This window comes from Vitis vinifera, chromosome 4 (assembly GCF_030704535.1).
Source record: "Vitis vinifera cultivar Pinot Noir 40024 chromosome 4, ASM3070453v1".
NCBI classification, from domain to species: Eukaryota; Viridiplantae; Streptophyta; class Magnoliopsida; order Vitales; family Vitaceae; genus Vitis; species Vitis vinifera.
Genome location: NC_081808.1, coordinates 20,472,182 through 20,497,601, shown reverse-complemented (window position 1 = coordinate 20,497,601; position 25,420 = coordinate 20,472,182). Strand labels below are relative to the sequence as shown.

At 33.8% G+C, this 25,420-nt stretch overlaps 4 protein-coding genes across 4 annotated transcripts; 2 read left to right on the top strand and 2 right to left on the bottom strand.

The window, feature by feature from the left end:
* The first annotated feature begins 1,079 nt into the window (after positions 1-1,079).
* On the top strand, positions 1,080-8,842 carry LOC100243789 (uncharacterized). The gene is made up of 7 exons (XM_002268703.5): positions 1,080-1,672; positions 5,105-5,247; positions 6,074-6,345; positions 6,841-6,995; positions 7,367-7,629; positions 7,855-7,917; positions 8,077-8,842. Exons 1-7 carry the CDS (start codon positions 1,426-1,428, stop codon positions 8,332-8,334), a joined length of 1,401 nt encoding a protein of 466 aa, XP_002268739.1. The 5' UTR covers positions 1,080-1,425; the 3' UTR covers positions 8,335-8,842.
* An 84-nt stretch (positions 8,843-8,926) lies between these two features.
* On the top strand, positions 8,927-13,191 carry LOC100266109 (pentatricopeptide repeat-containing protein At5g44230). The gene is made up of 3 exons (XM_059736428.1): positions 8,927-9,072; positions 9,184-9,284; positions 9,450-13,191. The coding sequence occupies exon 3, from the start codon at positions 10,736-10,738 to the stop codon at positions 12,677-12,679; it is 1,944 nt and encodes a 647-aa protein (XP_059592411.1). The 5' UTR covers positions 8,927-9,072; positions 9,184-9,284; positions 9,450-10,735; the 3' UTR covers positions 12,680-13,191.
* LOC100267751 (uncharacterized) lies at positions 9,814-10,434 on the bottom strand. The gene is made up of 2 exons (XM_002275640.4): positions 10,267-10,434; positions 9,814-10,011 (listed from the first exon to the last, which is right to left on the bottom strand). The coding sequence occupies exons 1-2, from the start codon at positions 10,432-10,434 to the stop codon at positions 9,814-9,816; spliced, it is 366 nt and encodes a 121-aa protein (XP_002275676.1).
* Positions 13,192-15,039: 1,848 nt separating the features above from the next.
* Positions 15,040-15,988, bottom strand: LOC100232959 (dehydrin). The gene is given in 2 exon segments (NM_001281292.1): positions 15,040-15,616; positions 15,701-15,988. Coding segments are annotated over 2 exon segments (393 nt in total). The 5' UTR covers positions 15,905-15,988; the 3' UTR covers positions 15,040-15,427.
* Between the last annotated feature and the right edge of the window lie 9,432 nt (positions 15,989-25,420).

Below are 25,420 nucleotides of genomic sequence, written 5' to 3'. Positions count from 1 at the left end.
AATTATAGATAAAAAAATGATATATTATGAGCTATGATTTTAATGTACAAGTATACAACTATATTTTTTGAATTTAGATAAATAAATTATAAATTAAGTAAGAAATAATTAATAGTTTAAATTATTTAATAAATTTTTTAGTTTCTTAATTATTAAGAATAATTTTGAATTCAAAAAACCGATCTAATTAATTGTAGAATAAATGAAAACATTCTTGAAAATTATATTCGTAATTCAAAATTAAATGTGTATATGAAATGAAAAACTTAACTTATTTACATTAAAATATTGTTAAAAATTATTATTTTAATTAAATTATTATTAATGATTTTTAACCAAAAAAATTTACGAATATGTTAATATATTTATGTTTTGAACATGTACTAAAATAGTATATATTTTTATAAAAAATATAATTTATGATTTTATTATAATATTTTTATTCATATTTTACTAAAAACTATTTATTTTAAAATTTATTTATAGTTATAAAACAATTTTCATTTTTAATAAAATTTGAATTAAATTAAATTTATATTATATAAATTAAATTTGTAATGTTTTTATAAAATTAAAACAAAAAAATTATTTTTAAAAACAAGTTGCTAGATACACTTATTTTTATAAAACAATAAAAAAATGTTTTTTTGTTATTTAACTTAAAAACAGTTTTTTAAACACAAATTTAAGAAAATATACTAAAACAGAAAAAATATATATATTTTTTTTAAATTAACTTGTATTTTAACAGCTAATTATTTGATTTTTTTTTTCAGAAACTACAAAAGAATTATTTTATAAGATATTACATTTTTTTTTTAAGTTATTTGATTAAAATGAATAAAATAGACCTCCATCTTTTATAAACAAGAAATCTGTTGAGTAAAAATATTATTCAACAATATTTTAAATTATTTCTTATATCATACGCTTTTCATATAAAAAATTTATAATAAAAATCTCAAAATGAAATATAATTTTTAATACATTAAAATTATTTATTTTTAATATAAATATTATCTCTTCCTTTTTAATTGTTTTTCTATAATATAAAAGGACAATAGCAGTGGAAGTGAAGTCACCGCCCAAACTCCTCCCGCGTGCAGTATATAAAGCTATTCCTTTTAATTTCTCATTCGTTTCCATTCGTCGTCGTGAGCGTCGACTGAAATAAACGGCCGAGCTGGCTGCGTGACCACTCTCTGGGACTGGATGAAAACAAGCAAAGATGCTGTAATATTGGGGTTCATTACCTCAAGCACCGCTGTCAGTGGCGATTGCCAGAGTCTACAAAAGCCCAAAATCTCTTTACAAGTGTCGAACCTCCAAAGCCAGACGTTCACGACTTCCCACTCTCAACCGCAACTCCTTACCCTAAAAGGTCGAGACCTGTGAGGGAGAATCTCTTATTCGCAAACCCTAGCTATGGCGAGACACTCCGCTCCACGGTTTTCTCTTCGCAAGAAATTCCTCTTCGCTCTCGTTTTCTTCTTCTCCGTCCCCACCGTCGTTTTCCTCATCAAGAGAGCCCCTTCCATTTCCTGCGATCGCCATTCCGACGCCGGGGTTAAGCGGTTCGAACCGTTGCCGCAGTTTGGGGCCGCTCCAAGCCCACTCTCTTTCATGAAGTCGAAGCGAGTTCTTCTGGTTTCGCACGAGCTCTCTCTTTCAGGTAACATTCTTGAATCTCCTGAATTGTCGGTGTTCATGCGTTTTTGAAACGATTAACTGTTTGCTCCTCCTTTTTCTTGCTGAGAAGATGTAAGAAAGTATAAGCAATTGTTGTGGTTTTGAGTCTTATTTAATTGTTCGTACTCAGAAAGACAGAGCCATTTATTCGAGGTTATATTTTTCTTTCTTTGTTTATTTCTTTTTCCTTTGTTGGACTCCGGAACAGCACAAAAACACCGAGAGGTTCGATTGATTTTGTATACTTGTAGTTTTCATATGCTTTCTCCATTATTAGGGAGGCGCTTATTATGCTTGTGTGTGAACCATTGATTTGAGGATTAAATTTGGTTGATGTTTAACTTGGAAGTGTAATGACCTAATGTTCTTAATTTTCCTCTGTTTTTCCCTGGAAATGGAGTGAGGGTTACTACACTAGTTGTTGGGCTATTTATTCATTAAATGTGGATTTCATTGGAGGGTAATTTTACTTGCAATTGTCATTAACTAATACAATCTCAGTAAGTTAAAAAGGTGTAATTGTATGGTGAGCATGTTAGTAGGACTGTCGGCGATGCACTCCAACCCGATGTTCTGCACATTTCAATGGAAGTTATTAATAAATTATTTATTTTGATGTCCAGACAGTAAAATATACACTAAAGCTAAATATGGAAGCAGTTAATGGATAAGAAGCACATGAAACTTAGGCTTCCAATTTATCAGGGCGAATTGTGTTAGCCAGCTCATGTCTGTGTTGTCTTACGTAGCTAATTCAACAGAAATATTCAAGAAGAATACTTTCAGGGAAGGTCTTTTAACTGCCATCCAGGTGACAAGTAAAGATAATAGGCTGCTGGATTAGATACAATTTGTCGGTTTTTTTTTTTATGATGAATCCGTACTGTTTTATGTACTGTGTCTGTTTAACAAAGTATTTCTGTTCGTTAGGATGAACCATTTAGCCTGGCATGTGTTTTTTTTGTTGTTGTATCTAATTCAAAATTTTTATTTTATTTTATTTTTGATAGCTATTTATTGTATCTAATTCAATGGAATTGTTAATGCAAAAAAAGTCCACGAAATGTGTTTTAACTATTATTTGAGAAAAATTGATGTCAAGATAATGTGCTGGATGCATTGGCGTGTCATCACATTTTATCAGGTTTCATTTTCAGTGAATCTATGTTGTTTTTTTTCCTGTTTCTCATTTGTCTGATCTGACAAAGGCTTCTGGTTTGTAAGTATGACTTATTTTAGCCATGTGTTTGTCTTTATTTTCATATATAATCCAATAGAAGTATTAGTTATGAACACAGAAAGATGTTCATGGAATGTGTTTTAACGGTTTTATGTGGAATATAGTGATTTCAGGATTATAGGCTGCTTTATTAGCATGTTCTCCCATTTTGTCGTGTTTCCATTTACTATGGGTACTAGATGTCCGCCAAATATCATGTAAGTAAAAAAAATGTAAAATGCCAAAAAATAACCTCCCCTTTAATATCTCATAGCCTGCAGAGTTAGGGTATTGGTGGCAATTATAAATTGAATACGGGGGTGCCTATCTGGAATAGATGAAGTTTTAACGGAAGTGGTGGGATATATTTTGTGTCCATGCTTGTTTACCTTCACAAAATGATGGAAGCCATTGAAACCCAACTTGATAAAAGGGAGGTGCCTTGTGGAGGCAACAAAAAAATTTGCACTGCTCAGCAGTCTTGAACTTCTAAAGAAGCTATGCTGCTTGGACTTGGCCACATGTGTCAGGTGTGGGTACATCCTTAGGAGTTGGATATTTTTAACTCCAAAATTTAGGATGCAAGGAACCAGCTAAAAAAGGAATTTAAATTTTAGATATGGATACATGGATATGACATAAAAAAAGGACAAAAAGGAAAAACCAATTAGAAACTAATTGAAAAGAGTAAGGGTATTTTGATAATAACTTCTATTTTTTAATTTTTTAATCTTTACCTTTTCTGCGTTACCGCTAAATCCTTTCTTTTTCAATGTCCTTTTCTTCGTTAAGGTGTTGGTGACAATTATAAATTGAATACAGGGGTGCCTATCTGGAATATATGAAGTTTAACAGAGTGGTGGGATATATTTTGTGTCCATGCTTGTTTACCTTCACAAAATGATGGAAGCCATTGAAACCCAACTTGATAAAAGGGAGGTGCTTTGTGGAGGCAACAAAAAAATTTGCACTGCTCAGCAGTCTTGAACTTCTAAAGAAGCTATGCTGCTTGGACTTGGCCACATGTGTCAAGTGTGGGTACATCCTTAGGAGTTGGATATTTTTAACTCCAAAATTTAGGATGCAAGGAACCAGCTAAAAGGAATTTAAATTTTAGATATGGATACATGGATATGACATAATAAAAGGACAAAAAGGAAAAACCAATTAGAAATTAATTGAAAAGAGTATATATTGATAATAACCTCTATTTTTTAATTTTTAATCTTTACCTTTTCTTCATTACCGCTAAATCCTCTCTTTTTCAATGTAATGATCTATTAAGGAGGTTGAAAAAAAATAGTCAAAGTCAAACAGCCATATTCAAAGCCAAGTAAGAGAAACAAACAAGGATCTCACATCCACACCCACGTCATGTTGTGTCGACATAGATACGCTAAGTAAAGTTGGAGAGTTTGGGTATCATAGTAGTAAAGAAGCAGTATAACAAACGTCATTTGAATTTTGAAATTTTTGGAAATATATGCATGATAATATAGTTTGGTTTGGATATAGCCTAGGATTACTCTGTCAAGTATTCCTAGTGTTTGGGATGAAATGTTGCTCCATAAATGGATCAAGTGGTAACTTCACTAGATCGAATATATCGATATACATGGAAGGAAGTAATACTTTTTTTGTCATTTAATAATGATTGCAACCGTTTCAGAGAAGACCCTTTCACTATGTCATTTTCCTTGCATGAAAAAATTAATGAATAGACAGACAAGTGTTGATGCATCAAAAAATGCTTCTTTTCCATATAGTTCTCCTTTTGGGAACTTTAAATTCTTTCGAGGGTGGAACTCCCGACTTTAACCACAAAGGATCAGTTACTTACCAAGACAGTATTTAAGTCTTGAGTAGTTTTTTTTTTTTTTTTCATTTATTTATATCATAATAGAAATTAGTATAAAGGGAAAGAAAAGTGCAGAAAAATGTTGGTTTGAACATGCTGTGTTAATACATAATTCTGCTGAGGGCAGAAGACAAGTTTCTCAATAGGAAATAAATGACACCAACAGCTATAGATCTCTCTGTCTCTCTCATTCTTTCTCTCTTGTTTTCAAAGTCTGATGTCTATAACAACTTTTTCTTTGTCTCTGAAGCATATGCTTAATATATCTTTCTTCTTCTTATACTTTTGCTTTCTCATTCTCCTTCATTTGGAGTTCTTATTTTTTGTTTCCTTCACAGGTGGCCCGCTATTATTGATGGAGCTAGCATTTCTGTTAAGAAGTGTTGGCGCTGAAGTTTGTTGGATTACAAACCATAAACCATCAGAAACAGATGAAGTGATATACAGTTTGGAGAATAAAATGCAACACCGAGGAGTACAGGTGATGTAAATTTCATTTTGTCAAATTGCCAATTTATGAACTGGGTTAGTGTGCTTCTAAGAGTTTTATTATCTTTTCTTAATTCTTGGGAATTATTATTTCAGTTATCTTTTCTTAACTCTTGAAAATTGTTGTTATTATTATTATTATTATTATTATTTTGGTATTTTGATTAACCATTAAAAGGTTCACACTGGGTTCTCTTTAATAGGCAGGATTGTTTGTTATGGTCCATATTGCCAGCGGGAGAGGGAAATCATTGATATGTTGAACATTAAATCTCTTCTGTATATTATTACTAGAATTTCTATTTTGACAACACCAAATGAAACATTATAGATGAATTTAACTTCAAAAAGCCTAACATGGTCTTTAAATCATTTGATTACAATAAAAGGTAGCTTGGAATTTCAAAAAAGTGAAAAGGTATAAAAATACATCTAAAATGAAAATTGCAAACTCTGTTACAGAATTCTAAATGACTTTTGACGTTGTACTTCTCAAAATGGTGTAAGAAAAAAACGTTTACAACGGAGTTTCTTCAGGCTTTTTTGCCTTCTGTTTGAAGTTATTCCAGATGACTGTTTGGCATTGTGCCAAGCTCACACTTTTGATGCTTGCCATTTTAATCTTGGTTTGGGATGGTATGGCCTGCAGAGACACTTTTATCTTCTTGGGAGTCATGGTAAAATTTGAACTTGAGTCTGTACATATCTGGTTTTTCTATGTTGCTTAATTTGCCTTTTCCTTTATTTTGGTGGGTTGGTAGGTTTTCTTTGTAACTTATGAATCTGGCTTCTAACTATTGTTGTCCATACGTTGTTAGGTTTTGCCTGCAAAGGGTCGAGAAGCTATAAACAGAGCTTTAAAAGCTGATTTGCTTGTTTTAAACACTGTCATGGCTGGAAAATGGCTGGATGATGTCCTGAAGGAAAATGTCCCTCACGTTCTTCCAAAAGTGTTGTGGTGGATTCATGAAATACAAGGCCATTATTTCCAATTAGAGTATGTCAGGCACCTCCCTCTGGTTGCTGCCGCTATGATTGATTCACATGTAGCAGCAGAGTACTGGAAAACCGGAACTAGAGATTATTTGAGGTATCTGCAAGTGTGTGTCTCTGTGTGAGTGTGTGCATGTGTGTGATTGTTGTGTGTGTTGGTCTGTGCATGACCATGTGTGTTTCTTGATGTGGCTCTTATATTGCTGCTCTTAGTTGCAATTTCCATTTTGATATGCTTTGTGGCATATTGATCTAAGATAAGAAAAGTAGTATTTTGTAGTGAATGTACAGGTCCTTCAATGCTTATGGTTTATATAAATTGGGTGAAATTAAGACTTTGAAGACCTTATCTTTGATATATATGTCCTTAAAACTTTTAGTTAGATTGACTTTCTCAAAGTTGTGCAGTGTTTCCTTAGAACTATGATTTTCTTCTATGTTCTCCTAGCTAGCAATGTGCAACAAGGGAAGATTACAACCTAGTGTAAGAGTATATGTTTGATTAGTAATCATTGTTTGTATGTCCAAATCTAACATACCAATGTTTGATAACTGAGGATTTTTAAAACTTTTACTCATTTCCACTTTGCAGGATTAAAATGCCTGATACCTATGTGGTTCACCTTGGCAATAGCAAGGACCTCATGGACATTGCTGAAGATAGTGTGGCAAAAAGGGTTTTGCGTGAACATGTTCGGGAGTCTCTTGGAGTTCGGGATGAAGATGTACTCTTTGCAATGATAAACAGTATGCATTTCACATTGCCGATTTATGTTTTGGTTTTCATTCACTTTGCTAATGCTCAATCATTATAATCCTTTCCATATCTAGAATGAACGTTTTGGTCTGGTACAGTTGTAGTTGAGTTCAGCTATTGCAGCTTATTTGGTTAACATGCTTGCCCAAAACCACATGTTTGCAATTTCTACCAGTTGAAGCAATATGCTGTAGACTGTATTTTGAAACTGTCCTCACATTTTACAATTCTCACTCATCATTGCACTTAATAGATACATAAAGTATCTATTGCTAATGCTATCATGCCTTAAAGTATCATGTTTGTGCTAGTATCTTGTACAATTATATCTTGGGAACACTAAAAGTATACATAATTTCAGGTGTTTCACGTGGAAAAGGCCAGGATTTATTTCTGCAATCCTTCTATGAGAGCTTGCAATTGATTATACAAAAGAAATTGAGGGTTCCATCAATGCATGCAGTAATTGTGGGAAGTGACATGACTGCTCAGCCCAAGTTTGAGTCACAACTGCGTGATTTTGTAAGAGTAAAAAAGATTCAAGATCGTGTTCACTTTGTAAATAAAACGCTGACAGTGGCCCCTTACCTAGCTGCCATTGATGTTCTTGTTCAGAATTCCCAGGCAGGTTCCCCTCTGCTTTAGCATTCTGTTGATTTTATTGTACTTCACTTTTTCTTTCTTTTCCTTTGCACATCCCCTTTGATTTATTGTCTCTGCACTTGTTTTAATTGTTTTCAGTTTACCAGCATAAGTTTGTAAGCCAACATTGTTACCAACAACCCATATAGATAAAGATGCCTCAACGATGGAGAAGTTGTTTCATAATATTCTTTTTCTTCTTTGCAGGCACGAGGAGAGTGCTTTGGAAGGATAACCATTGAAGCCATGGCATTTCAGCTACCTGTATTGGTAATGAATGGACTTTTCCTTTTAATTTTTGGTTGTTTTTGTTTGAGGCCTTCTGATTGATACTTTATAGTATGTGTTGAGTACCATATTAAGGTTGTCCTCCATTGTGAGTGGCATTCAACTTCATAAATTTTAGTGTTTGTCAAAACATGTATTCAGGGAACAGCAGCAGGAGGCACCACCGAGATTGTAGTGAATGGGTCAACAGGTTTGTTACACCCAACAGGGAAAGAAGGGGTCACTCCTCTTGCAAAAAACATTGTCACACTAGCCACTAATGTTCATAGAAGGCTTACCCTGGGAAAGACAGGATATGAGAAGGTAAAAGAAACGTTTTTGGAACACCACATGGCACATAGGATTGCCACAGTTTTAAAGGAGGTGTTGCAGAAAGCAAAGAGTCACCCAAAACTGTAGAGTTAAAGCCTTTGCCTCCATATAGAAAATCTTCCAGTTCAGCTTATACATAGTGTGCTTCTTAATGCTGTAAACTTGCTTGGGAGGTTAGAATTTCCATAATAAAAAATTTCCTTTTAATAGCATCTCCCAAAGTTTTTTTCTTCTCATTCTTCCGTCTGGCAAGAGTCATATCCAAGAGAACCAGAAATTATCTATGTAGGAGAATGTAATGCTGGTGGCTAGCTTATAAGATCACAATCACCTACAAGGAGATGCTCATAGCAAAAGATCATCTGCACATATTCTTCACATTGTCTGCACCAGTGGGGTTTTTTTTCTTTTCATTTTGTTTTTGCCTTTTTTGTTTTGTTTTTTGTTTTTTGTTTTAATCTCATGCTGCTGACTACATATTCAAACCTTACCCTTTGAGAAAAGCTGTACTTACTATTAGGTTTGCCTGTTAGATTTTTATTTTTGTTTTGAATAGACAGCAGTTTAAATTCTCTTGAAATATGTTACTCTGTATCATGTGCTTTCTAATGTTTGTTAACTAAGAGGGTTTTCGAATTGTCCGAACAAAACAAGTAATGCATAGAGACACTGTTTAGAATTTGATTTTATCAAAGAGCAATGCAAACAAAGTGAACCAACAAAAGCAGAAAACTTTTCAAGTGGTGAAAAATGCTCGAGTGCTGCAGCTTCAGATTTATGCAGGAAGAATCGAAGAGAAGCATATAATGGAGTTGGCATGGAACTGTAAGGTTTTCCCTAGAGGCTTCTCTCCTCTCAATCCCTTGACAACAACCTTAGTAATGAATTTGGTTATTTGGGCGAGTAACATCATCCGTTGAAACTCTCTCCTTGCAGAAGGATTCGCCTGCATTGCTCTCAAAGGGCTACTCAGTTTCACATCATGAAAGATTCTCATGTTATTTTTGGGAATTGCACCCTTCACCCGGGTCTCTATGGTATAGTTTCAAGCTTCAGCTTAGGTATCTGATATAGGACGTGATTCCGAGAAAATTAGACTTAAATCAATATCACAGGCCTTTATTCAACCAAATGAAATAATGCTCTCATATGAGAGATTGTCATAATTCAACCACTTTTTTTTTTCTTTTTCTTCCCTCCAGGAATTGGTTGTTTGGCTGTTAGAAGATGAGAGTGGTCTCTGCATCTCTGCCTCTCTGCCTTGTCTATGGCGTGTTTGCCCCTAATATATCTGGAAAAAACGCGCAAGGTGGGCAATGGTGAATATCCTCCAATTCGTCAAAGATGGTACTATTTTCTTTGGGAAATCAACGTAGTGAGTATCAAACACTCATTTATATCTCCACGAGTGCTTCAATTCCACGAAAATAAAACAGAAATACCAACAGATAAAGAAAAGTCATTTCATATATATATTTTTTCTATAGCTTTAAAGGAACGATTACAATAGAAAAGGTATTGATCAAGACATAGGAGCAAGGTTCTAAGCTGGTAGTCGATAAGAGTTCAAGGCAACTTAGGCAGTGAAGAACCATTTGCAGGTTTCGGCTGATTGACGTTGGATTTGGCGAACCAGGTGGTGTACAGAAATTGCTTATGGGGCCCTACATGGTTGCATATTAACCTGAGCTTCTGCCTCTCCCTCATCCATCTCAGCACTATCTTCATGTGCCTTTTGCTGGTCAGTCCTCTCAACCCAACTTGCTGCAGAGGTTGCAGATGAATTAATCATCCAAATACTCATAATGTTTGTAAATGTGCAATCAAAATATGAGGATCTACTCAACAACTACACTTATAAAAGGTTATGGTCTTTGATTCTGCACTGAGGAACCAAGATGTGACAAATTGGAATCCTTCTTCACCTTAAAAGCTACAAGTAAAATACTGGAAAATAAGGGCATCTGTGTTTTAGGTTTGGAAAGAATAAAGAATGGAGGATTGAGAGAGAAGAATTACCTGGACATGTTCCCAGGTGTCGGCGATGGTGAGAGGACCGTGCTCCTTTACTATATCAAATATAACCCTAGTGAGGGTTTTAGTTTGCTCAGGTGGAGTTTTTAGCTCTATAGGTTTCTGCTTTGGCTTCGGTTTCTTTGCCAAATACCTGATCGCTGTTGCAAACATGATGCTGTTGCTGCCGATTGATTTTGCCTTTCACCTTTTCTCCAACCCCAAAACTACCTAAGAACAAAACGTAGGACTAGTACGTTTGCCCAAGGCAAAACGACGTCGTTGGATCTGAGGTGAAAAAGATGAAAAAGGGTTTTATTTGATTAAAAGGATCCTGTCTTCTTAAAAAAAAAAAATCACATACTTCTAAAAACGTGATTAAAAATCCCTTTTAATCTAATGTGCCGCCTTCTTCCTTCGAGTGGTCTCTCATGTCTCACAGGAAGCACCCCAATGAACCGTGAAATCGCGTGTAATGGTCAAATTCTGTACAAAGACATGTCTCTTCATTCTCCCGAAAACCTCCTATTGTCAGCTGCAAACTCAATCTTTCATTCCCTTCTCTGTACGCCAAGAACAAAAGATTTTAGAATCGCGGCTTGTGTCAGTCCTTCATGGCTGCACCCACATCAACCAAGTCAAACAAGTGCACGCCCACATCTTCCGAAAGGGTCTGGAACAGTGCTGCTTTGTTCTCGCCAAGCTCCTCCGTACGCTCACCAAACTCGATGTCCCAATGGACCCCTATCCGCGCCTTGTCTTCCAACAAGTTGAATACCCCAACCCATTTCTTTGGACCGCGCTTATTCGCGGTTACGCTCTTCAAGGGCCCTTTATGGAATCGGTTCTTCTGTATAATAGTATGAGAAGGCAAGGCATTGGCCCTGTTTCGTTTACTTTTACTGCACTGCTCAAGGCTTGTAGCGCTGCTCTTGATGTCAATTTGGGGAGGCAGGTACATACCCAGACGATTTTGATTGGCGGGTTTGGTTCTGATTTATATGTTGGGAATACTTTGATTGATATGTATGTGAAATGCGGGTGTTTGGGTTGTGGACATCGGGTATTCGATGAAATGCTGGACAGAGATGTGATTTCTTGGACTTCTTTGATTGTTGCATATGCGAAGGTTGGAAACATGGAGGCTGCAAGTGAGTTGTTTGATGGATTACCCATGAAGGATATGGTGGCATGGACAGCAATGGTCACAGGGTATGCCCAAAATGCTAGGCCAAGAGAGGCATTGGAAGTTTTTGAAAGAATGCAGGCTGCAGGCGTTAAAACGGATGAGGTTACCTTGGTTGGTGTCATTTCAGCATGTGCTCAACTAGGTGCAGCTAAGTATGCTAATTGGGTCCGGGACGTTGCAGAGCAATCTGGATTTGGGCCTACCAGTAATGTTGTTGTGGGATCTGCATTGATTGATATGTATGCGAAGTGTGGGAGCGTAGAAGATGCTTACAAGGTTTTTGAAAGAATGGAGGAAAGGAATGTGTATTCTTATAGTTCAATGATTGTGGGGTTTGCAATGCATGGTTTGGCTGGTGCTGCAATGGAATTATTTGATGAGATGTTGAAGACAGAGATAAAACCAAACAGGGTCACGTTTATAGGTGTTCTTACTGCTTGCAGCCATGCAGGTATGGTAGAACAAGGTCAGCAATTATTCGCAATGATGGAAGAATGTCATGGTGTTGCACCATCAGAGGATCACTATGCCTGCATGGTGGATCTTCTTGGTCGAGCTGGACGCTTGGAAGAAGCTCTCAACCTTGTAAAAATGATGCCCATGAATCCCCATGGGGGCGTGTGGGGAGCACTGCTTGGGGCATGTCGCATCCACGGGAATCCTGATATGGCCCAGATTGCTGCAAGCCATTTGTTTGAGCTTGAACCCAATGGTATTGGGAACTACATCTTGCTTTCCAATATATATGCTTCAGCAGGCAGGTGGGATGATGTTTCAAAGGTAAGGAAGTTAATGAGGGCGAAGGGTCTGAAAAAGAATCCTGGATGCAGCTGGGTTGAAGGAAAGAAAGGGATAATTCACGAGTTCTTTGCAGGTGATATGTCCCATCCGAAGTCCAGGGAGATTAAGCAGGCACTGGAGGATCTTCTCGACAGATTAAAGTATCTTGGCTACCAGCCAAACCTGAGTTCTGTGGCCTATGACATTAGTGATGAAGAGAAGAAGCGGTTGCTAATGAGTCATAGTGAGAAGCTTGCTCTGGCGTTTGGCCTGCTCACTACAAATGCTGGGTGCACCATTAGAATTGTGAAGAACCTCAGGATATGCGAAGATTGCCATTCAGTAATGTGTGGTGCTTCTCAGATCACAGGGAGAGAAATTGTTGTCAGGGATAACATGAGATTCCACCATTTTCGCGATGGGAGATGCTCCTGTGGTAACTTCTGGTGATGGAAGCATGGATTGGAACTGCAACATTGACCAATTGGATTTTTTCTTTTCTTTTCTCATTTGAAGTTTGGTTAATCTTACACCAGTACAGAGCCTATTGAATTTGAATCCTAATTATCCACCCAAGTTGCCACCTTTGTACACTCTTCTGCACAAGTACTTGCTCCAAACTGGGCTCTGAAGGAAGAAGAGAATAGAATTGACAAGGATGGATTTAATCCGGCGACCTACAATATCATTTACACAATGATGAACTCCAGATGTCATCTTTAAGCAATCATCAGGAAATCGTACTGTAGCAGTCCCAGTTTTCTTTTCCATCCGTATTGGATTTATTTGAATTAATCCCCAATTTTATAAACGCCTAATATAGCTAGCATCTCCTCTGTATTATTACAGTCAGGATTTTGCGATAACTATAATTTTGAGAATGATTCAATTGCAACTAGGAAATTTATTTATTGGGTTCATTAGTACCCCAAGAATTTAACACATCATTGTAATTTTTAGAATGATTCTACTTATTGGATTTCATTAGTACCCCTAGAACCAAAAACCTCGTTTTTTATTCACAAGATCTAACTCTCGGAATTGTTGATATTGCCTAATTGTTGATATGGAGAGAGGTGGGATGTATCCCACCTATTGTTTGTTGACGACACCTTAATTTTTTGTGAGGTCAATAGTGACCGGTTGAGATATTTAAGTTGGGTGTTTATATGGTTTGAGGCGCTTTTTGGTTTAAAAGTGAATTTAGATAAAAACGAGGTTATTCCCATTGGGGGGTAGAGAATATGGAGGAGCTAGCTGTGGGGTTGGGGTGTGGTGTAGGGAAGCTTTCCACTTCTTATATAGGTCTTCCTTTGGGAGCCTCTTTCAAATCCCTAAGAGTGTAGGATGTAGTGGAAGAGAGATTTAGAAAAAATTATTTATGTGGAAGTGACAATATCTCTCTAAGGGCGGGAGGTTTGCCTTGATCAAAAGTACCCTTTCTAGTCTTCTGATTTATTTTATGTCCATCTTTGTCCTTCCTCGGAAGGTGAGTGCAAGACTTGAGAAAATACAAAGAGACCCTTCTTTGAGGCGGTGGAGCCTTGGAAAAAAGGCCTCATTTGGTGCATTGAAAAGTTTGTTGTGCTAATAAGAAGGAGGGTGGTCTAGGAATTCGCAACCTTATGGCCCTTAACAAGGCTTTGCTTAGGAAGTGGAGTTGGAGATTTGCAAAAGAAAGAGAGCCCCTTTGGAAACAAGTCATCATCGACAAGTTTGGTTTGGAGGGAGAGGAGGTTTTGGTGTAGGGGTGTGGAAAGCCATTAGAAGAGAATGAGAGGGCATTCGAGATAGATCCCGTTTCGTATGTAGTAGATAATGAGAAAAAAGGGTTCGGTTTTAGAAGGACTTGTGGTGTGAGAATCAAACATTGAAAGATGTTTTTCCTACTTTATTTCTCTTAGCTACATACAAAGATGGGTGGGTGTCAAATGCTTAGGAGGAGAGTGGGGAGTTGGGTTGTTGGAGTCCTCGCTTTTCAAGACACCTTAATGATTGGGAGATGGGAGAGGTGGAGTCTTTTTATTGGAAACTTCATTCTTTGGCTGTTAGAAGAGATGTGAAGGATACTTTGAGCTAGAGAGAAAGTGACTCACTGTTCCTACACAAGTCTAGTGATCCTTACACTTGGTGCATTATTTGGAGGTCTTGGATTCCGATGAGAGTAGGTTTTTTTTGTTTGGCAAGTGTCTTGGAATAGAGTTTTAATTACTGACGAATCGAAAAGAAGGGGATGAAACATGTCAAATAGATGTTTCTAGTGTAAAAAAGAATAAATTAATGACCATCTTTTTCTATTTTGTAACAAGACTAGTATGTTATGGTAAAGAAGAATAAATTAATGACCATCATTTTCTGTTTTGCAACAAGACTAGTATATTAGCAATAGGTTTTGCATTTCACTATAAGGGAAAACTTGCTTAGATGGGATGATGCTTTTGTGGGTAAAAGAAGGGGAAGGTGTGAAGAACTGCCCCTTTAGGGGAAAAAAATGAGAAAGCATTCAATGGTAAACCATCAAATATTCTTTTTTATATAATTAATATTCCTTCTATCAAATATTCATTTTTATATAATTTTATGAATTGAACATATATATAGAAATCATACTTTGTCGGATTGTTTGTCTTTGTGATGCCTAGTTTTTATCTCCATGACGCCCTAATTTTTTTAAACGTTGTAGTATATATTTCGTGGGTACTGTTTTCACCATTTTTTTTTTTTACTCTTCTAATACATGCTCTTACTTGCTGTAGCCATTTATTTACATTTATTATTCGTTGTGAACATGTGGTTTCTGCAAGACCTGAATTGCAGCATGTACAGGGTTACCTGAATATATCAAGATTTGATCAAATTAAAGCACGATAAACTTGCGCTTAAGCATGAAGTCAGATTGGGGGTGGTAACACCAAAACAAAATCTAGTTTATGAAAAATGACAACATAAGTGTAGCATTAATAAGCACTCAGCTACTAATATACGAAGAGGACAGGCATACAGGGACTACATTGAGAAAGCAGAAAGCAGATGCCGGGCTGCATATAGCAGCAGTCCAGCAATTTATTAACTCAATTTAGACTCGTCTGGTTCATAACCAAACGCTTATGCATCACCCATTCACCTATGACCTATGGACCTAGACTCTCGTTTCAGTTACAAACGATTAGACCACGTCCCCTTCATTTCCAGACACACCTAGTGGCCCCCAGGCAGCTTCTCCTTGATCTTCTCCATCATTCCTTTCTGTTGCTGCCCCTGCCCCGGCGTACTTGTGGCGCTCGTATGCTTCTGCTCGTCCTTGCGTCCCATGCCCGGTATCCTCTCTTTTATCTTCTCCTTCATCCCTTTCTTCCTTCTCCCACCTTGCCCATCGTCCTCGGATGACTGCGTATCAAATCCAGTCAAAATAACAAAACCAAGATATCAAAGCTAATTAATAACGATTTGGCATTTGGCATGGCAACTTACAGAGCTGCCGGAGCGATGAAGCACGCCGGGTTGTTGGTGGGGCTGCTGCTGATGCTCCCCACCATGCATACCAGTGCCAGTTCCCGCACCATACGCGCCCATGGCCTCGGTTTGATGGACTGGGTTTCCATACTGGTCGGTCTGGCCTCCGGTCTTGCCAGTCTGATGCGTTGGGTTGGCGCATGGATCTTGCTGATATGCCATTGTGTTGAAACGATCGATGAAATTTGAAACGGAACTGAGTATGAAAGCGGCAACAAGAAATCGGAATCAATCAGTAAGCTTGGTTTCGTCTGATGATGAATGAAAGGTTGGGGAATAGGTTTGGGATTTATATAGGCAATGGAGTCGGTGGGGGTGCGACTCTGGGAGCAGAGGAGCTCAAGGTGCATGACAGGATGATCGTACACGTGCCATGTGAAGAGGAAGCTCGTACCACGTAAAGGATGGGAGGACACGTGGCAGTGTAGAAAACAGACAAGTATGGTTTCATGTGGGGGGTTAGAGATAAGATTGACTAAAAGCAGGAAGGGAAGTGACTCCGGATGGTAAGGATGTTGGAGGGCACGTGGCAAGGGAGAACGTCTAAAGAGTTGACGTAGCCTATCATGCAAGGACAGCAGTGGGGATAAGCACCAGGGATTTTCATCATTCCGTACAACAAGACCGACATAAACCTTGAACAAAGTATGGCATCTGTGCCATCCATTGCTTTACCATGAAAGTCGTAACTTCACCCTCGTAAAGCCTCTCTGGCTTCCTTCTAGCTCCTTCCTCCGATTTTTTTTTTCTTTCTAAAGTACCTTTATAATATATATATATATAATAATTAAATAGTATTAATTTTATATTAAATAAAAAAATTCATTTATTTATTAATTCTATTTTATTAAAGCAAAAAAACCGTGTAAAATATTGTTGGATACATTAAAAATGACATTGCTGTCAAACAATAAAGAAAAAGGAACAAATTTTATATTGGGCTGTAAAAATCTGGCCTGGTAGTGGAGTGGTTGGGCACGTTGATCAGAGGTCCATTTTGTCGTGAGGCCTCACGCGGTAGACGTGTGGGAAGGCTCTCTCCAATTCTGATCATCCAGAGGAGCGTGTCACCACACCCAAATCCTACACCAACTCTCATGAATCTTGCGCGGTGCATGGAACAATCAACGCTGTTCTCAATCGGATATACATGATATATGATATCCATACAAATATCTGGAAGATGGAAGAAGATGGTAGATATTTCGGGATATTTTACTGATATTTTATTATTTTTTTTATTTTTTTTTTTGTGTTTCAACCTATATTTTATTAATTTTTTTAGATATTTTTTTTTATATTTCACCGAATTTTTTATTATTAAATAAATAAATTATAATTATTTTATTTTTATATTTGATTTAATTTATTACCAAAAATATAAAAACTTAATTTTATGTTTTTTTATATAATCTATATATTTATTAAATATAATAAATATAAATATTAAAAAAATTATCCATATATTATTATTTATCTGAATATATTTAAATTAAAATTGATCATAATTTTAATATTAAATATATTTTAAAATTAGACATATTATCATAATAATATTACAAAATAATCTATAATACAACTTAATAATAAATGTATATTTATAAAATTTATGTTTTTTTATCATTGTAGAGGATGTTATTATCAAATAAAACAAATTATATATATATAACTTTAAAATATCTATTTTTACTTCTTATATAATTTTCTAGATTTTTTTAAAAATATTTTTTGAATTTTTATTAATTATTTTGTGTAAAAATATCCATTAATCCTGGGTAGCCTGAAGTTAACCAAGTAAATCCTCTAGTGGCCTTGAGATAACTCGAATTGGTGACAATTGAATGCAAACTTTGGACCAACTAAGCTACCCCTCAGGGTTGACATTAGGTATTCATCACAATCGCAATTAGCTCTTTAACTAAATTATACATGAAAATCAGTTTTTTTTTTCCAAAATTAGAATTTTTTTTTTCAAAATATGAAGGGAAGGGTGGAAAATAAAGCAAGGTCTAATATACTTGCACTTATTTAGATAAAAGTAACATATTTTTTTAAACTATAAATTCCTATTCATATCCCTTTTTCATTTTTTTTAATTAAAATAAAAATAAAAATTAATATTTATCAAATGCAAACATTAATAATGGTAAAATTAATATTTATAAAAAATATATAATATTAAGACAATGAGTCTATATGTGGTAATTTTGTTCTAATTATTTCCTGGCCTAAGAAAAATCTTTAGATTGTGATTTACTCTCCATTAAAATTCAAGGTTGCTATTAATATAAGAATTTTGAAAGAAATTTTAAATAATATTTTTTAATTGAAATTATGAAATCCTTTTAAATTATTTGAAAATAATTTAAAATTAAGAATTAAAATTAAAAAAAAATCTTTCCAAATAATAAAAATAATTTGGAAATAAATTTTAAATTAAAGATTTAAGATTAAGAATTTTAAATAGAATTTTTTTTAAAATAAATTTTAAATTAAAGATTTAAGATTAAGAATTTTAAATAGAATTTTTTTTTACAAATCTTTTTTTTTTAGATTAAAAATATAAGATATTTCAAATCTTTTTAAAACTCTTAAATTTTTAATAAAATATGATTTCTAAATCGATTCAAATTCCACTAGTTTTTTTAGAATATATACCTAAACGTGTTTTTTTGAACTACAATTTTCAATTTTTCAAAATGATTCTGATAGGTTTTAAAAAATGAATCTTCTCATATAATTTAAATTTGAGGTTTTGGATCCATGGTTTTTTATCACCATATATTTAGTGTGGAGTTTCCATGTAAAAAATCTTATCCCTTTCATACTTATTTATTTATTTTGATTACAATGATTATTCCTAATATATAGTAGGCTGAAATTTGATTAAAAATTCGACTACCTATTTCATAATTCTTTTATAAATTCACTTATCTGTTAGCGTCAAACCAACTGGAACCAGATTCGTCTAGCTTCGTTGAAGTTAGACGGACTTCTTCCCTTCTTCGTGCTTCTTGAGGAACCCGTCCAAATGCACTGAAACCAGAAGGACTTATTTCTTGCACAAAAAAATATCCTGACGAATGGTCCAAGCATGCCCCTCCGAAGTTTAAGTCAGACAAGAATAACTCTAACTATTTTGTGGGAGAGAGTGAATGTATGTATGCTCATCTAGTGCTAACTATGCACTCTACCCTTTATGGTAATGATGATTGCCCTTAGGGCGGCTGGTCAATCATCACAAATCAAGGTAGCTGAGAGGTGTCATCTGCTGACGTGCCAAAGTCTTGGACCGTGCAACTGACCATCCATTTAGCCTGTTAGTGTTTGGGATTGTATGCAACAATTAATTGACATTGACTTTTGGACGTAAATGGAGTCTCGTCCATCGTTCAGATGTCAGGTGTCTGGGCCAGCGATCAAACGTCATGCATGATACTTTTGGACGTAAATGGAGTCCCGTCCATCGCTCGGATGTTAGTGTCTAGGCTAGCGATCAGACGTCATGCGTGACTGATCACATATGCCAGAAGTCTTAAAGACTAGACTAGACAGATCTTCCCGTCTAAGAGTCCAGTGAGCCCAGTCGATTCCGTCTGACCTTGTGGGAGAAGGAAACCCTCTCATTTTTTATATCAGAAGTAACTTATCTTGGTCTGGACGGAATAATCCAAAACGGGTTACATAAACTTATCTTAGTCTAAATGGAATAATCCCAAACAGGTTACATACTTGCCCTAGACGCCCAAGGGGTCTTAAGTTTGAAAGGGACACGTGGAGGGGAACCCCACACACTATCCATGGAGATGGTATTACTCTACTGAGATATAATTTTTTTTAATCAAAACTACTATTATTATTTTAAAAGAAAATATATATATATATATATATATATATATATATATATATATATATATATATATATATATATATATATATATATATATATTGTTATTTTAAAAGAAAAAATACATGTGACATAATAAAATCTGTACATGCAAATTTCGATTTATAAAATTACCTACGCTTTTAAGATATTTTTTAGAACAAAATATATGTATATAATCTTCTTATTCCTCAAAGAACCGTAAAAATTCTATCTCATTTTTCTCTCATTTCCTTTTTCTATAAATAATTTATTTATTTACATAGAATTATAGGTAAAAATAAATTAATTTCAAAATTCAAATAATTATTTGAATTTAAAATTTAAGCTTTTTTTTTAAACTTAAAATTTAGTTTTTTTTTTACTTATAATAATGGTATAAAACTTTATTTACCTCTTTTTAATATTATAAATGGCCTTGCTTTTATACATAACTTTAATATATTTTTTAAAAGATTATGATTGAAGTATAATTTATTTTATTTTAATTTAATAAAAAGTTAGAAATATAGTTTGATTATTATTTTAGCTTTTTAAAAAAATTTAAGAAATATTATTTCTAATAAATTTTTATTTAATGAATATTAATAATTTTGTTTTTGATTTTTTTTAAATTTCGTAATAAATAATGTATGCTTATTTATTAATATTTATTAGATACACACTATATCAAATTTAAAGGGTGTTAGGTAAAATAATTTAATAATGAGTTAAAATAAAAAGGAATTTTAAGTAATAATTAAAAATAATTATGTAGACCCCCTCGGATGGAAGATTTTTTTTCTTCTTATCACCCCGAGAGTGAGCTAGGCAATGAGTGGAGGGCTAGGTGATTTGCATGCTCAGACATGTGGCAGAGGACTTCACCAACTCACCATGGTGGTGGTTGAGGGTGGTGACATCTTCCTTGAACAAGGAGCAATAGAGCTGGTAGTAGCTTATGAAGGAAGAAGAAACAGGGGGCAGGAAGCTTAAAAGGGAGCAAGAGAGGTTGAAGAGGGGTTCGGAGAAAAATTGGAGGTAGCTTGGAAGATAAGCGGGGTGAGAGCTGGTGGGGCGGGGAAGGGGGGTTCTCTGCAAATATTCGGGAGAAATGAGCATTTTAGGTATTTTTTTTTTATATATATTTTTTTGTGCACTTCTTATTCATTCTTCCCCATTATCACTGGTTTTTATCATCTTTTCCTATTGCCTGAGCATCGTTAGTTTATTTTTGTTGCGTGTTGAGCTGTATTGAATCCAAGTTTACTTCCATGCTTGCTCTGTTTTGGTTGTTTCCTGGTTCCTTGGGCTTCTCTGATAAATAATCGTTGTATAGATTTGTTTTGGAGCTCGAAATTTTATTAATCATGTTGTTGCTCCCTGTTTCTCCCATCTGTTCTGGATCTTTTGATTAACACATGAAACAAGATTTAGTTTAAGGGTTTGATTACTTGTTCGCTTTTCTTGGGGTTATTTTTTGTTTTGTTTGTATTTCTCTTTCTTCGTCGATGGAGGCTGTAAGGTCAAAATTTTAAATCCATTGAATATTGTTCAAGACTGGTTGCCTCCTCTCCCATATCCACACCATTACCCATTTCCCATTTGATCACCATCTCTGCCATCTATCACACTCACTCCCAGCAGCCGGCACCCATCCCACCATCACTTCCCATCTTTCCAAACCCATTAAACCCATTTTCTTTCACTACCATATCTCCATCTCTCCATACCTACTAAACCTGCTCCTTTCACTACCCGATATGCCCATAGCCACAGTCTAGTTGGGGAACATATCCATGCATGACGCTACTTCTGCTCAGCATGAATAGGAGTCTTGTGGTTTGCTTCATCAAGTCTTCACAATCCTCATTAGAAAAGAATCAAATGTTACTCACCTTGTTCCAGAAGTTGAGGATTTAATATTGGAAGATGAAAATCTGGAGTCCAAGCCTAAATGGATGATTCTACATTGGTTATCCTGCTTGATTATTCGTCCAAAGCCGATAAACCGCATGAGTGGCAGGGGCGATACGGTGCTTCGTTGGCTATTTTCATATATGGTTGTTTGTCACTGGAGTTACTCATCGGCTAGTAGTGCAACTGATGTGCTCATTCATGTTCATCGCCGCTCACGCTCGAGGCTTCTTCAACACCGCAAATGTCGTCACCGCCGTTCAAAATTTCTCAAATTATGGATGCACTATTGTCGGTATCAAGAAGGGCAATCATTTTGGAGCAGCTTCAGGATATTCTGGTTCGGGCTCTATTCCGGGCTGCAGTAATTTTGTTTGTGCTCGCTTAGTACAATGGTGAGAAAGAAGATGAAGCAAGGGTTATGATGTTCGTCGAGCCTCTAAGTGATTCTCTTAATATTGAATGCTACTGTTTTGGGGTCTTACTATCTTTACATGTATTTGTTGGGTTACACGGGTGTATGGTAAGCGACTGATCATGACTTGGAGAGTAACTTTGGTAAACAAGGAACATGGTGCTCCCTGCCAGTGACAATGACACAATAGCCCAAGTCTACTCCTTTAGCCAAAGCAAAGGTGAAAAATTGAAGATGTAGCAAGAATGTAACTGTATGGGATCCGAATAGGGTTTTTTGCATTGTATAGTATATCACTCAAGGACTACATTTTTTTTTTAATTAATTCACCACCATTTGATATCAAAATTTAATTTTTCAAATTCGAATTTTTAAATTCAATTTTTAAAATTCCATCTTTAAATAATTCTTCAAAATTCTGATTTCCAAATTTAATTTTCAATTTCCAAATTTCCAATTTTTGCATTTATTCATTATTATTTTCATTATTATTATTATTATTTTATCTATTTATTTATTTATTTATTTTTAAAATTTCATCTTTAAATAATTCTTCAAAATTCTGATTTTCAAATTTAATTTTCAATTTCTAAAATTCCATTTTTAACATTTATTTAATTAATTATTATTATTTTTGTTATTATTATTATTTTACTTATTTATTTATCTATTTATTTTTTAAATAATTCTATCTTTAAATAATTCTTCAAAATTCCGATTTCCAAATTTAATTTCCAATTTCTAAAATTCAAATTTTCACATTTATTTATTTAATCATTATTATTTTCGTTATTATTATTATTTTATTTTATTTTATTTATTTATTTTTAAAATTCTATCTTTAAATAATTCTTCAAAATTCTAATTTCCAAATTTAATTTTCAATTTCCAAAATTCTAATTTTCACATTTATTTATTTAATCATTATTATTTTCGTTATTATTATTGTTTTATTTATTTATTTATTTTTAAAATTATATCTTTAAATAATTATTCAAAATTCTAATTTCCAAATTTAATTTTCAGTTTCCAAAATTCCAATTTTCACATTTATTTATTTAATCATTATTATTTTCCTTATTATTATTATTTTATTTATTTTAAAAAAATTCCATCTTCAAAATTCCAATTTTTAGATTTAATTTTCAAAACTTCCATTTTTAAATAATTTTCAAGTTTCCAATTTTCATAATTTAATTTTCAGAACTCCAATTCTCAAATAATTTTTCAAAATTTCAATTTCTTTCAAATTTAATTTCCAAAATTCCAATTCTTAAATTTAATTTCTAAAATTCCAATTCTTAAATTCAAAAATTTTCAAAACTCCAATTTTTTAAAATAATTTTTGAAGCTCCAATTTCTTTTGAATCTAATTTTCGAAAATTCCAATCTTCAAAATTTCAATTTTCAAATAATTTTCTAAATTCTAGTTTTCTTTCAAATAATTTTAAGTCCACTCTAGTTCTCATTAATCCTACGACTTTTTATTGTTTATTAGGATTTTATTTCGTTTTAATAAACTTGCTACATTTCATTTCATGTAAGCACTTTAACAAATTTTCTTTGATTTTAAAATAATTTTTCGTTTTCCTTGATTTTTAATAAGCATGAAGATAATTGTTATAATTCCAAAATAAGGGAATTTGTTTGATTAATTCATGCAAGATCAATTGGGCTTTAGTGGGAGCCTTACATATGAGTTTTTCTCTTTTGATTGTTGACTGTCACGCTTAATGGATATTACTTGATTTTTGGCTTGCTCTTTGGTATACATGCGATAATTTTATACTTGAGCAAACCTTGTTTCTATTTTTATGGCACTCTTACTTACTGTTAAGGTACGTTATCACTCCCACTTTGCTTATTTTTATGCATAATTCGTTTTATTATTTGATTATTTCATTGGTATCCATTACTTTCCTAGTTAATTGTCATGTTTGCTTCACCTTATTTAGTAGAGACCTATTTTTAGGGGTTTAAAGAGGTGTTATGGTCTTTACCGTACCTTCCCAATAAGTAACCTAACCCCCGAACTCAGGTTTGGTTTTTCACAGACTATCTTTTCTCACACTTAGGGTTTGTCTTTCTTATTTTATTTTTTTCTTAAAAAATAAAACAAAAATAAGTGGCAATTCCAAGTCTTTTTCTAAAAATTAATGTTTTCACCGAATAAATTGAAAGCGAGTCACGCTATCGAGTGAGAATGCATCGAGCAAAATGCGGGGTCTACAAATTAACTTGACATTTTTGACACGTTCGTTTTACTTTTACCTTTTTCGCCGGACTTTTCTCAATAGTACGGTAATTTAAAAAAGTTATTATTAAATTATTGTAGTAAAAGAAGTTATTACAAATATATGGTAGTTTTTGCCACCTAGGAAAGAGGGTGAACGGATAAATTTTTTTTAAAACCAAAATCGTCTTTTCAAAAGATGATTTTAAATATATTTCAAAATTAAAAAAATTTAATATTTTTTTTTAAAAATCCCAAATTAAAAAAAAATCCCCAAGACGATTTCCCATTAAAAAATTTAATATATATTTTTTAAAAAAAAATCCAAATTATATATATAAAAAAATCCTCCAGGGGAACTCGTCTCTTCAAGAGACGAGTTCCCATGAAAAAAAAAATATATATATTTTTTTAAAATCCCAAATAAAAAAAAAAAAAAAAAATCCTCAAGGAACTCGTCTCTTGAAGAGACGAGTTCCTATGAAAAAAATTAATATTTTTTTTAAAAAAATCCCAAATTAAAAAAAAAAAAGAAATTTCCTCAAGGGAACTCGTCTCTTGAAGAGACAAGTTCCCATGTAAAAAAAAATATTTTTTTTAAAAAATTCCCAAATTAAAAAAAAAAAAAAAAAATTCCTCAAGGGAACTCGTCTCTTCACCGAGACGAGTTCCCATGAAAAAAAATATATTTTCTTTTAAAAAAAAAATTTCCAAATTTAAAAACAAATTAAATTTAAAATTATAATATATTTAGTTTGGAATAAGTTTTTTATTTAAAAATATTAATAATTTTATTTTTAAATTTATATTTGTTTTGCATTAAAATATTATATAAGGAATCGTAAGATGATTAAAATTGATTTATTTATAATAATTTTATTTTAATTAATTTATATAGTATATATGAATTTGTATGTGCAAACATAACACAACAAGACATTCGGTCTAGTGGTTCCCACAAACGAAAATCACACATGAGCACTCAGGTTCAAACCTTGGCTTGGTAGTGTTTGTGCACCTTTATTTTATATTTTAGCTTTAGCTTAAAAGCTATCCCACATCAGAAATAGAAAGAGAAAAAATGGTGAATTTATTGAGGAACCCACCTTAATGGCCTACAACTACACTTGGTATATTGGTAGATTCGAAATATTAATTGACATATATATAATTAAGTAGAAAAATATCGTAAACAAAGGTATATTGGTAGATTCGATATTTGAATTTTAAAAGTGTATAAAGTTAGAA

What these genes read in the sequence shown, in the direction of transcription:
- LOC100267751 (XM_002275640.4), bottom strand. Translation starts at nt 10,434, where the DNA reads ATGTTTGCAACAGCGATCAGGTATTTGGCAAAGAAACCGAAGCCAAAG. An exon ending in ACACCTGGGAACATGTCCAG is followed by an intron (nt 10,012 to 10,266) that starts GTAATTCTTCTC and finishes CAACCTCTGCAG; the next exon opens with CAAGTTGGGTTGAGAGGACT.
- LOC100266109 (XM_059736428.1), top strand. Translation starts at nt 10,736, where the DNA reads ATGGTCAAATTCTGTACAAAGACATGTCTCTTCATTCTCCCGAAAACC.
- LOC100243789 (XM_002268703.5), top strand. Translation starts at nt 1,426, where the DNA reads ATGGCGAGACACTCCGCTCCACGGTTTTCTCTTCGCAAGAAATTCCTC. An exon ending in TTCTTGTTCAGAATTCCCAG is followed by an intron (nt 7,630 to 7,854) that starts GCAGGTTCCCCT and finishes TCTTCTTTGCAG; the next exon opens with GCACGAGGAGAGTGCTTTGG. An exon ending in CATTTCAGCTACCTGTATTG is followed by an intron (nt 7,918 to 8,076) that starts GTAATGAATGGA and finishes ACATGTATTCAG; the next exon opens with GGAACAGCAGCAGGAGGCAC.